This window comes from Vigna unguiculata, chromosome 3 (assembly GCF_004118075.2).
Source record: "Vigna unguiculata cultivar IT97K-499-35 chromosome 3, ASM411807v1, whole genome shotgun sequence".
Lineage (NCBI taxonomy): Eukaryota > Viridiplantae > Streptophyta > Magnoliopsida > Fabales > Fabaceae > Vigna > Vigna unguiculata.
In genome coordinates this window covers 26881920-26895389 of record NC_040281.1, presented here as the reverse complement: position 1 = coordinate 26895389, position 13470 = coordinate 26881920, and the positions used below count along the sequence as shown (strand labels likewise).

General features: G+C 36.5%; 1 protein-coding gene across 1 annotated transcript; it reads left to right on the top strand.

The window, feature by feature from the left end:
* Window positions 1–3371: 3371 nt before the first annotated feature.
* Window positions 3372–4908, top strand: LOC114175742 (serine carboxypeptidase-like 50). The gene has a single exon (XM_028060529.1). The coding sequence runs from the start codon at window positions 3539–3541 to the stop codon at window positions 4862–4864; it is 1326 nt and encodes a 441-aa protein (XP_027916330.1). The 5' UTR covers window positions 3372–3538; the 3' UTR covers window positions 4865–4908.
* The last annotated feature ends 8562 nt before the right edge of the window (window positions 4909–13470 follow it).

Below are 13470 nucleotides of genomic sequence, written 5' to 3'. Positions count from 1 at the left end.
AAAATTTCACACATTATGCTATTTGAAGGTTCCAGTGAACAAACCATGAATAAATGGATTAACATATAAAAGCAAAGTCAACATATATTTCTATGAATGAGTGGGCCAAAATCACATAACTCAAAATGCAATTTCAGGTTTAATTTTTTTTAAGAACACAATAAAATAGCATTTTTTATATTACGACTACAAATAATAAAAATAAAAAAAATCTGAGTACAAGGCTAGAAGGAATGTGATGGGACTTCTGCTTATTGGAATCTAAGAAGGTGTAATGTCTTCGAAGCAAACTTAATTCTACATAACATCTTCAACTCATATAACATATGTATTATGTCAGCAATGTCACTGTAGTTCTCCGGCTAGAAAGTAATATTAAATAAATATAATATTTTTATAATATTCTACAATATATATTATTTTTGTAATAAATACAATTGTAATATATTATAAAATATTAACATAATAAATACAATTTGAACATAATATGTTACAATAACAAATCTCATTAAATCTGATTATATATATATATATATATATATAAAATATTATAAGGTGTAATTAGTCGATAAATAATATTATCAATTAATTACTTTAAGGATTTACACTTATTTATAAATATGACACTTATTAACTTTCAATTTCATATACTTTTTTATATTTATATTTTTTAATGTTTGTACTGATTCGAATGTCAGAAAATCTTCTACATGTAGATATTCCTCTAGTTTCATTCACAGATTAAAGATCTAATCTCTCCACATCATCTCAGAGGTCCCATGCTCTTTTTCGATGGATATTTTTCCAATTTTATTCACATATAAACAATCCAGACTATTCATGTCACCTCAGAAGACCAACACTCCTTTGGTAAGAACATTTGGTGTTCATCGTGGAGCTTGGTGAAACTCGTCCTATATCCCTTTGTATCAAATAAATGAGTAACCATAATGAATGAAATTATTGCACTATTTATTTTTTACATTTGATAATATCTTTTGTGATTTTTTGTTACTTATATTATATGAAGTACAACACAATAACTAAGACAAAAACAAAAGTAAAAAAAAAAAATGCTTGTTCTTTGGTCTTGCAATAAACTAGTTTAATTTAAAACAAGCTTATTTGTTATTCCAATTGCAACTTGATTACTTGCATGAGACTTTATGTTTCATATTTATATGTGTTAGTATTTTTCTGATCCAAATTGTTTGATTACTATATCATCTTGTTCTACATATTCTGCCTTTATACTAGGCTTTTTAATTTATGAAAAAAATTTCTAAATTCCTACCAACACCAGTACAATAAGGGTCTTTGGTCCCGGTTGTTTTTTATATTCTGCCCCGGTTCCAGAACCGAAGCATATTGGGGCGAGGCCAAAAGGGATGGCTTTTGGCCTCGGGTGTGGACCGAAGCCGTAAAGCGTTTTTCTGCCTCAGGTCACGCTTGAACCGAGGCCTGTTCTACGTAGTGCTGCAGCGCGTTCTTGGACCCTCAAACCTTTCTTCTGAATGGGATTGCAGCAGATTCATGGCACCCAACTTCTGAATGGGGTTTGTGTTTTATTAGAATCGAACCTCCCTTAGCATGTGTGAGGCCAAGACTCTAACTTTGCCACTAAACTCACAAGTGATTCCATCTGGGTATCTCCCAAGACCACCCAACAAGCTACGATTCAACCACAATGTTAGCCTCACAATCTCCATCACTGTTGGCACACCCCCACATAACGTCTCTATGGTCATTGACACTGGGAGCGAACTCTCATGGCTCCACTGCAACAACCACACAAACACAAACCGACTCATGCCCGACCCATTTTTCAACCCGAATGCCTCCTCCACCTACTCGTCAATCCCGTGCTCTTCGTCAACCTGCATGATTCAGACCCGAGATTTTCCCATACTTGCTTCCTGCGACTCGAAGAACCTCTGCCACGCCACTCTCTCTTACGCCACTAGGCTTCGGAAGCGGCGGGGAAGAAGAATGGTTCGCGAAATTTAAACCCTAAATAAACCTTATGGCTTCGGTTGTTAGGGGAACCGAAGCCATAGACCCCGTTTTGGCACCGGGTCTCCTTGGACTGAGGCCAAACAGCTAACGTCCAGCCACTTTTTGGCTTCGGGTCTTACTGGACCGAGGCCTATACCACTATTTGGCACCGGTTTTGGGCGAACTGGGGCCTATACCCCTTTTTGGCTTCGGGTATTTGGAGAACCGAGGCCTAAAACTTGGCTCTAATTACAAAAATGCCACCGCGCCATTATATGCTTTGGTTCCTGGCCAACCGAGGCATATAAGGCGAGGTAAAATGAGAATTCTACACTAGTGCAACCAAGATAAAATACCTAATGCCCTCTACATTTGGAAGATCACATATCTATTGTTAATATGACAATCCACATAATTTTCAATAGCAAATTCAAGTACGCTTCCACATTCTATTGGAGTACAAATTTTGGATTCATTTGATAATATTGATCAGAAACCAGCTCATAGGCATGTTTCATGGTGAGTATGTCATTAGAAGAATCTTTCCAACATCTTCTATCACCAATGTGTCAAGACCTATATAAGATTCTCTAAGGCTCAAGCCAGTTAGAGCATAAAAATATATGTCTATAGAAGAGTATATGAGATTGAAAATGAGAATATGCATCATATCTATAAGTAGGTATGAACAGTTAAGGTATTTAATTGATAATATTATTGATTGACAAATTATACTCCATTTAATTTATATATATATATATATATATATATATATAATATTATGAGAATATATTTATTTAATATTATTTTCCAATTTGAATGAAGGAGAAGTACAATCACCAAATTGTTTTAAACTTGGACAATTTCTTTAGAGATGCAATAATAAGACATTTTATGATTATCCTCTCTCATATCTTCAAATAGCAAGGAACCTTTTTGGCATTAGGCTACATTAATGTCTTTGTTTCAACAGAATTATTATAATTACTACAGAAAAATTATTTATTTTTTTATTTTGAATTAACAAACTGTGTCTAAAGAATAAAAAAGATGTAGTTTAAATATAATTAATAAAATATTTATTCAAAACAAACTAATTATTAAAATTATGAATATTATTAATCATAATAGTTAGATTTACTATTTATGTTAATGTTTAATTAATCACCTTTATTGTTATACACACATAAATATTACAAATCACTTTTGTTTCATGGAAATATTTGTTTTCCTATTTAATATTAAAATATATAATTATTTTGTAATTTAAATTTATATGAGCTATACAAACTATGTCTCACCCTGTTGTTGATCTGCGCGTACTCCAAGTTATGTAGTGTAGCTAAAGAGGTTTAAGAGACTCAAAATCTCATGTCATTCCAAACTCTTCTTGTGAGCCTGCAATTTGATGAAGCCACTATCTATCTCTCTCTTCTTCTGTTCTGTTTTGCTTTCTGTCCGTATCCAAAACCAACGTTTTTTCCATTGCTATTATTAGTACATTGCCAACTCTATCACTGCACATTGAAATATACGCCACCAGATGATGGAGTCAGCAACCCACAAGTCCCACATCGTCAAAAACAATCTTCTCCTCCTCCTCTTCTTCGGCTTATTTCTATGCCTCTCTGCTTCACAATCAAGCGATTCATTCCCGAAAGAAGCCCTCCCCAGCAGGTATGGTTACCTACCAATCAGTCCTACATCTGCTTCTGCGATTTTCTACGCTTTCTATGAAGCCCAAAACACCACTTTGCCACTCTCACAAACCCCACTTCTGATTTGGCTCCAAGGTGGTCCTGGCTGCTCCTCCATGCTTGGCAACTTCTACGAGCTTGGACCATGGCGAGTCACCCAATCCCTCACCCTTCACCTCAACCCTGGTTCTTGGAACAGAATTTTTGGCCTTCTTTTTCTTGATAGTCCCATTGGATCTGGCTTCAGTGTGGCCTCAACCCCACAAGAGATCCCAAGAGATCAAAACACCGTTGCCAAACACCTCTTTGCTGCCATAACCAACTTTCTTCAGCTCGATCCTCTTTTCAACCATCGCCCTATTTATATTACTGGAGAAAGCTATGCCGGCAAGTATGTGCCTGCAATTGGGTACTATATATTGAAGAAAAATGCAGACTTGGAGGGTTCAGAAAGAGTGAATCTGGCCGGTGTAGCTATTGGGGATGGGTTAACAGACCCCGAAACTCAAGTTCTGTCTCATGCTGTGAATGCTTACTATGCTGGATTGATCAACGAGAGGCAGAAGAATGAGTTGGAAAAAGCTCAACTGGAAGCAGTTGGGTTGATCCAGAAGAGGAATTGGAGTGAAGCAGCAGATGCGAGAAACAAGGTGTTGGGAATGTTGCAAGACATGACAGGGTTGGCTACTTTGTACGACTATAGAAGGAAGATTCCGTACGAGGATGATCTGGTTGAACGGTTCTTGAACATTGCGGAGGTGAAGAAGGCACTGGGGGTGAAGGAATCGTTTGTGTATGAGATATGCAGTGATGTTGTCGGGGAGGCATTACATGGTGATGTGATGAAAAGTGTGAAAGAGATGGTGGAATACCTGGTGAGGAAGAGCAGGGTGTTGCTGTATCAAGGTGAGTATGATTTGAGGGATGGAGTTGTCCAAACAGAGGTGTGGGTGAAGACGATGAAATGGGAAGGGATACCACACTTTCTCAATGCTGAAAGGAAGATATGGAAGGTCAATGGAGAGCTTGCTGGGTATGTGCAGAGTTGGACCTCTCTCACCAATGTTGTCGTTTTAGGAGCTGGTCATCTTCTTCCCACCGACCAACCTCTTCATTCTCAAGCTATGATCGAAGATTGGGTTCTCCAAAAGGGTTTGTTTAAAAGCGTGTAGCTTGGATTTTTAATAAATTTAAATGTATTAACTATTATGGGTAACTAAGAAACTAGTCGTTATGAGTGGTTAATGCACTAGCTGTTAGAGTTTAGATAATTAGTAAGTTAGCCGTTTATAGTCGTTGAGAGTACAACAGTCAGGAAATGTGAGTTTATAAATTGTATTATGTATTATATGAATGAACAACAACAGAAAGAGGTGAATAAAGTTTTTTCACAAGCTAGAGAGTTGTTGTCTAAAAGGTGCTAACAAAGTGGTATCAAGAGTTAGTTAGCTTGAGTGTCCAAGTGGAAAAAAGAGAGAGCTAAAGAGTTTTAGTGTTTGAGAAAAGAGAGCTAGAGACCTAAGTGTTTGAGAACAAAGAGAGTGAGATGGCCAGTCTTACAAACAGTGTTTCCCTGCCCAAGTTGACAAAAGCTGTCAACTATGACAATTGGAGTCTCAAAATGAAGGCCTTTCTTGGATCCCAAGAAAATTGGGAGGTGGTTGAAGATGGTTTCTATGAACCAGCCAACACTACAGGTTGGTCAAATGGCCAGTTGAAAGTGTTGAAAGACGCACGTGTGAAGGACAAGGCAACTTTATACATCCTGTACCAAGCTGTGGACGAGTCTGGCTTTGAGAAAATTTCAAGTGCCAAATCTTCAAAAGAAGCGTGGGATATTTTGGAGAAGGCGTATAAGGGAGATGGCCGAGTGAAGCAGGTGCAACTTCAAACATTTAGAGGCGAATTAAAGAGCATGAGGATGAAAGAGATCGAAGGAGTAGCCGAGTACATTACTCGAGTTGAAACCGTGGCAAACCAACTTGCTTGAAACGGAGAGACGTTACCCGCTAGCCGAGTTGTTGAGAAGATCTTGAGGTCATTGACAAACGACTTCGAGAATGTGGTGTGTGCGATTGAGGAGTCCAATGACCTATCAAAGCTCACGGTTGAAGAGCTTGCATGATCTCTTGAAGCACACGAACAACGAAAGAAGTAGAAGTGGAATCCACTTGATCAATTACTCCAAACGAAGATGTCAATTAAAGATGAGAAAGCTCATAACACTCAAGGTAGAGGACGATATCGAGGAGGTATAAGAAGCGATCCTGGTGGTAGAAGCCGAGGACAAGAAGAGAAAGAACAATCCAATCAACAAAATTGACACGGAAGAGGATGAGGTCCATGGAGAGGAGGTTAATCAAGCAACTCAAATGTTGAGTGCTTCAAGTGTGGCAAGATGGTCATTATGCAAAGGAGTGCTACTCGGGCAAGTGTTTCAGTTGTGGTAAGTTTGGACATTTTGCCAAAGATTATATATCTGAAAGTAGAAAGGAAGAGATGATCAACCTCACAAAAGATGTTGAAAAAGAAGCAACATTGTTGATGATGGCGCGTTACTCGGGAGTCGAGCATAAGCAATTGGTGAATTCGGCAAGAAGACCAAGTAATATGGAGAATTCAGCAAGAAGGCTGAGTATAAGTTGGTGAAGCAAGTGGGTTACTCAGATAGCTCGATGGAGCACGTGAAAAGCTTGAGTAGCTCAAAATTTGAAGAAGAAGAGCTTCTAATCCAAATGTTAGAGACTGCAAAAAGAGACTTGCAACAAAGTATTGAAAAGGAGGTTAAAGAAAATTTAATTCTACAAGCAAGCTTAGAGAGAAGGAAACATGCTTTGCAAAAGCGGCGCTTGGAATTTGAAGATGTTTCAAGTTTGCAAGAACAATTACAAGTTGAGAAGGATCTGAGAGCTGCATTGGAGGTGCCAGATGAGAAGTGGCGACTTGAAATGGATGAGGAGATTGAGCACAACAATACATAGGTGTGGTCTGATCTTTCAAAAGGAAGTCGGCCTATTGATAAGAACTCAGTTAACGACAAGTTGGCCACAAAGACAAAGAACCCAATGAGTAACAAGTTGGCCAAAGAGAAGAACAAGCTTGCTAGTAAGAATGAAATAACTGAGAGAGTAGAGAACAAGTTAGCCACGGGGAAAGCGAAGTACAGGTCGACCATAGATAAAGTGAAAGGGAAGTTAGTCATGAAGAAAGCGAAGAAATTAACTATTCGTGAAAGGGACAAGCACAACGTAAGAAGATTTATTGCACGTTGGAAGCCGTGATGAAGAATAAAGGAACAAATATGGAGAATAAAAGAAGCATTTAAGTTTACGGGGGAATTTTGTTGGGTTTTTAATAAACTTAAATGTATTAACCATTATGGGTAACTAGCCGTTGTAAGAAACTAGCCATTGTGAGTGGTTAATGCACTAGCCGTTGGAGTCTAGATAGTTAATAAGTTAGCCGTTTATAGCCGTTTATAGCCGTTGAGAGTACAATGGTCAGGAAATATGGGTCTATAAATTGTATTATGTATTATATAATGAACAACAACAACAAGAGGTGAATAAAGTTTTTTCACAAGCTAGAGAGTTGTTGTCTAAAAAGTGCTAACAGAGAATGCATCAAGAAATTCCACTTACTTAAGCAAAACTAGTGAGTGATAGTGCGAATACTAGGTGACCTTGAAGAATGTGATTGTAAGAACTACATTTCGAGTGAATGAATGACGACTTTTTTCCTCTCAAATCAAATGTTTTTTTTCCTGCATTTTTGTGATGATTATAAATGACTTAGTTATTTTGGTGGGTGAAATCTAAAATGGATACATAAAATTTGTCATTATCACTTTTTCTAAATGTTGACCCATACTAAAGATTTTGTAGTTGTAGCCGAGTTTACATGTACCGAATGTTAAACTAAGTCAGCTTAAGCTGAAAGTTAAGCTCAATCGACCTGAGTCGAAGAATCAATACTAATTGGCCTAAAGTGAAGGTTAAGCTGAGTCATCTTGAATCAAGGGTAGAGCCAAGTCATCCCTAGTAAAAAAACCTAGCCAAGTGGACCTCAATCAAATATCAAGTCAAGTTGTTCCTAGTCATCAGTCTAGGCTAGAGTCTGAGATGAGTTGACCTAGGTCGGAGGTTGTGATGAGTCAACCCTGATCTAAGATCGAGACAAGTCGATCTCAATTGAAGGTTGAGTCGAGTTTACCCATGTTCAGGGGCGGAACTAAGTGGTGACAGAGGGGAGCCACTGTAAGACCCGTGAATTTAATTAATTAAATAAATAATTAATTAATAAATACGGGTTGTAGAAGCCTTTATGGCATTTGTTAGTGGTTGATGTGATGTGGAAAAGTACTAGCTTAAATGGTTGAGAGTACTTTGATTGTGTGAGAAGATTTGGGTTCAAGTCTTATGTATGCCAATTATGTGTTATTTAAATATTATTGTTTTAATAATATGATCGGGTTAAGTAAGAATATAATATTTGAATTATGTTAGTTAGCAGGAAACATGAATTGGCTTTATGGTTTAGCATTGACTTAATATTTGCATGGTTAGGGGTTTAAACCTTGGTGAGACCTAAATTAAGTTTTCTTTTTACTAAACTTGATTTTTGGCCAAGAAGAGAAGAGGTAGAGAATCCGGTAGCCAAAGGGGCTGACAAACAACCCCATAATGGTACTGCACGAAAAGGGAGAGAAATCAGAGTGAAGAGAGTGAGTTAGGTGAATCTGTAAGGCGTTTTTTAGGAGGGCTAAGAGAGACCTTTGAAAGCAAGTGGAAATCTAGAGCCATTCAAGTTTTAAGCAAAAGGATCCAGGTTAGGGGAGTTCTTATTGCTTGTTTTTATTTTGCTATCGTTTGAATATATGATCTAAATCATAATAAAAGAGTAGAACATGTCCATTCTCGATTTTCTTCGCGTTTCTGGATTTCTCTAGAAACCGCCTGGCGGCAGTTCATGCGCCGCCAGGCGGCACATGTGTGTAAGCCCTATTTTTTTCTGGGTTCCCTTGAACCGCCTGGCGGCTGTGCGTGGCCCGCCAGGCAACGCTTCTTGCTTTGGCCAATTTCTGGTTTGTGGTGAATTTTGTGGTATTTGTGATGTTGAAAATAATTATGTATGAGTGCAAAGATGCGTTGAAGGAAGAAAATCTGCCTGTAAATTGAATGGTGTATTAACTAGATGGTTTTCTTTGAGTATGTTTTGTATCGAAAGTTTATGGGGTCTATAAAAGAAAAGAAAGAAGAAAATAGTTATTGTTGGATTATAATGGATAAACATGGCATAAAGGTATACAGAATTATACCGCTGATTTAAAACAGTATGTCTTTAAATCTGATTGTTTGTCTGAAAGGGGTAATGGAAATTATATTTTTATATACACGTCTGGGAATTTTGGGTGGGGTATTGCGGAAGTGAATTGAAGCATTCCAGGTTTGGTGATTGTTTTGGGTTTAGGGCTGGATGAAGAGTATAAGCGGAGGTTTTTATATGTATTGGACTTAAACCTATTTGAATTGGTTTCTAAAACTATAGAAAGGTTGCGAGATTGATGGTTAACTATAAGTGGTTGGTTATCATATGATGTTGGTGTGATTCTATTAGCATATATGTCTTGTTTTTTTTTTTTTCCGTTTTGGTTTCAATATGCAACATAACCAAAAGTTTAGGTGAGAAAGGAAGTGGATATTGTTTTTATTATATTTTGATACTTTATAAATTTGTAAAATGCATATACCAAATAGAAAGGGAAAAAAGAGGTGAGGGATATATAATATATTATATAGCTATATTTTAATCTATATTAGGTATGAGATATTTGATATGCGTATATATATCTATTTATATGATATAATGATAGTATAATATTATATAAAGGGTTCAATTTAAGTTTGAAGATTGGATGGCAGTGGGGTATATTATATATTAACTATCCGTGAAAACGTGCAATTATTTAAATTTAATTCCATTCTCAATTTTATATCAAGACAATATGATATTTTATCATGTATAGGAATTTGGGATTTTTAGTGTACATTATTGCAAAACTTTTTGAGGTTGGTGTCGCGTACAGTATAAGTGGTAACGAATTTAGCTACTGTAATTGGCTAGAATGTATATAAATATATGTATTTATTATTAGAAATGTTAATTAATATTATTATATTTTGTTTTCCCAAAGTTTGAGATAAGTACAAACATTTAAAATAAATATCGCGATTTTAGAAGTTAATCGTAGGGATTACTGTAATTGTGAGGAATGATTTACATTTAATGTGATATGTTGTATTTTAGTAATAAGTTGAGGAAAGTTATGCTATAAATTGTGAAATCATGTAAAATGTAGGTTTGGCTTTGGCGGTGATGTTGTTTATTTTCTGTTAGGACTGTGTGACGTTGAGTTGAGTAGAATGTGGCGTGTATCAATTAGTAAATGAAGGAGAGTATGATATGCATAATAATAATTGATTGTGTGGCATGATTAAATGTGTGTTAGCTACATTGGAAATGGTTGATTTGTTTTGATTTGTTGTGTGATTGGTAATATAGTTATAGGATTATATCTAAAGTACCATAATTGTGCTATATTTTGGTAGGTTGTGTGATTTGAGATCCATGGAGATCTGTTTAAGTGTCAAAAACCAGTAGCATTGTGCTACTGGTATGGCGCCTGGCTGCGTGAACGAGCCATCAGGCGGACGGGACACAAATCTGTGACAGCGGTCACAGTGCGAGCAGGGCGCTTGGCGGTAGGGAGGGTTCCGCCAGGCGGAATTGTGCAGCAGAGACCCTGAAGGTGCAGTGGTGCTTGGCGGCGCGAGACGGATGCGCCAGGCGGTGGCAGCGAGTGGCACCCGACGACATGGTGAAGTCCGCTGGGCGGTGACGATGCAGTGATGATGCTGCAGGCGCGTGGCGCCTAGCGGTGTGTGATGCCCGCCAGGTGGTTTGGACCCAGTGTCCGTCTAGCGACGTGGGATGCGCGCTAGGCGGTTTTGGTTCAGTGATGGTGCGTGAGGAAAGGTTTCTACACAACTTTAGGTGATGTTCATGATATGAGGCTTTGGCTGGGGGTCCAGTTACGAGTCTAACCCGTATTGGAGTAATACATGACCACTCTGGGTTGTAGCCTGGTGGTTTAGGAAGTTCAGTGGAGTGTGCGAGTTGTGGCTCGTACGGCGAGGTTCAGGTGATTGCCCTCTTCAGAGTATTCTGATAGAGTTTTGGTAGTCTGGAACAGCTACAAACTTTATGTTTGTTTCGGGGAGCTCCACTTGGTGTCACGGTGAGATGCTGTGACAAGGTTATTCCCACGTGTGGACTATCAGGTGGTGGCCTGTAGTCGGAGGGGCGAGTAGACACTCGTGCAACGAAGATCGATCATTGTTCTCACATAAAGGGTATAGAAATGATAGACGTCTAAATGTAAGTGCTGGAAGTGGAGAATAAAGGAAAAAGGGAGAAGAATACTAACCCGGGGTTTTAATGTTGCAACGTTGTAATTAATATTATATTTGTTTGGTTTTATTTAAATGAGCTCACCCTATTTGTGTGTGTGGCGATGATCATGTAACTTGTTACATGGGAGCAGATGTTAATGCAAGTGAGCAGGTGGATACGTAGAGACGGAGTGGGGATCACGACAGGATTATTTATTCAGTTTTATTATGATTTTCTTTTGTAATTTTTATGGTTTGATTTTGTAATAACTGAATAGTACGATTTTAATTACTACGGAAGCGATGTTGAACTTTTAATTTTCCCGCGTTTTTAGGAAATTGCGAGAATAAATGCGATGTTTTATAAATCTTATTTCTTATTTATTTATAAATAGTAATTTCCGGCTAGGACGTTACAGCCACAACTCTCCCAAATTTTTTATTTATTTATTTATATATATATTTATATATTTTTTTAAATTATACTTATATATTATTTATATTAAGTTTATATTATAGAAAATTATAATAAAGGATAAAATAAAAAAATTTAATGGAGACATTGATTTATAAAAGAGATTAGGGTTTTTTTTCTGGCTATAAGATCTTTCCACCATGTAAATTATCATGAAAGTGTGTGAAGAGAAATAAATACAAAGAGATAGATTGGGAAGTAGAGTTTGAGAAACATATAGATTGAGATTGAAGTATACATTCTTGCATGATCTCTCACAGATCAAGGTTAGTATCTTATTATGATTTATGTATGTTAAATTTATGATTCTTTTTAAGATGTTTCTCCCAAATTAAGTTTATCCCAAATTAATATAAACCCTAATTATGATTTTAGAGATTCTTTTATGAAATTGGTATGAACCCTAATTATAATTTTTTCCAAATTATTATAACCTTAATTATGAAATTTATGGATTTTGTGTTTTTCGCTGCCTATGGTAATTTTTTTTAAAGTTTTGAATTTATACAGTGATGCTTATTTAATTAAAGTGGTATGAGTTTTGTTATGTTTTGCACTATGATAATTGTGATTTGTGAATATAAATTTTATTTTTTCTAGATAGGCGAGAGGTGATAAATTTATATTAGAAAGATGATGATAAAAAATAAAAAAAATTGATTCTTTTTTTAAAAGAGGAAGGTTTGTGATAAAGATGAAAAAAAATGCATTTACGTTAACTAAACTTGAGAAATTTCATGAAAACCAAGAGTTCAAGACAATAAAAAACATATCTCTAAAGTTCTTAGAGTTACATATAATGAATTTAAAAATTCATTAGAACGCGATCCGGGAAAAACGGCCTCAAATTTGACAATACCACCAAATCAAATTGATGAGGTACGAAGGAATTGTCTAAAATGGTATTCATGGTTTGATATCATGATATAATAACGAATGATAGTAATATTTTTTTGAATTCTACTATTATGTTTGCTTGTTTTAAGTAAAGGAAATGAAGAGAAAAGATGAAAAGCTTTTTTTTTGCTAACTAAAAACAAATTATATATAACAAATCTAATTTGGCACCCCTACATTTTTTGTTCAAGTTCCGCCACTGCCCATGTTGAAGGTCATGATAAGTTGGTCTGGGTCGGAGATCGTGACGAGTTGACTCAAGTTGAAATTTGATCCTAGTCGGCCTTGTTCGAGGGTTTAGTTAAGTCTTCACAAGCCCAAGGTCGAGCTGAGTTAGCATGTGCCTAGGTCAAGCCGAGTCAATCTACACCCAAGGTCAAGTTAAGTTAGACTAGGCCCAAATGGAGCAAAGTCGACATGTGTGTTGACAAAAGGAAGAAGATGGACATCTTCCTTCAATAAGGAGTTTTGATGATGATGATGATGATGACTTCTAAAGAAGTATGGATGACTTGATGATGATGCATGGAAAAATGTTGAAGATTGAAAAGAATGCTCGGATTCAAGAGATACATTGAAGACTAGTGCATTTTATATTTAAAGTTCTTATTGTAATAAGTTTAACTTTCTCTAGTTAGTTGTAAGATTGTTAGAACAACAGCCAGCTCGCAACTCCTTTGAGAAAAACTAATTTTTTTGCAAAAATCAATGTGGTAATCGATTACCAACTTATGATAATCGATTACCAACTCAAAACTTTTATTTTTCGAAAATCCACTTAAGATAATCGATTACCATTTCTGGTAATCGATTACCATTGGCAGTTATAACTTGGCTCTTCAAAAATGACTCGAAATAATCAATTACCAAGTGTGGGTACTTGAGAACTCTCTATGGGAAGACTTTGAAAAACCTAGTGTGGGTAGAGCGATAACTTTCATCAAGTGAGATCTTG

Excerpts from the sequence above, each read along its gene's own strand:
- LOC114175742 (XM_028060529.1), top strand. The coding sequence starts at position 3,539 with ATGATGGAGTCAGCAACCCACAAGTCCCACATCGTCAAAAACAATCTT.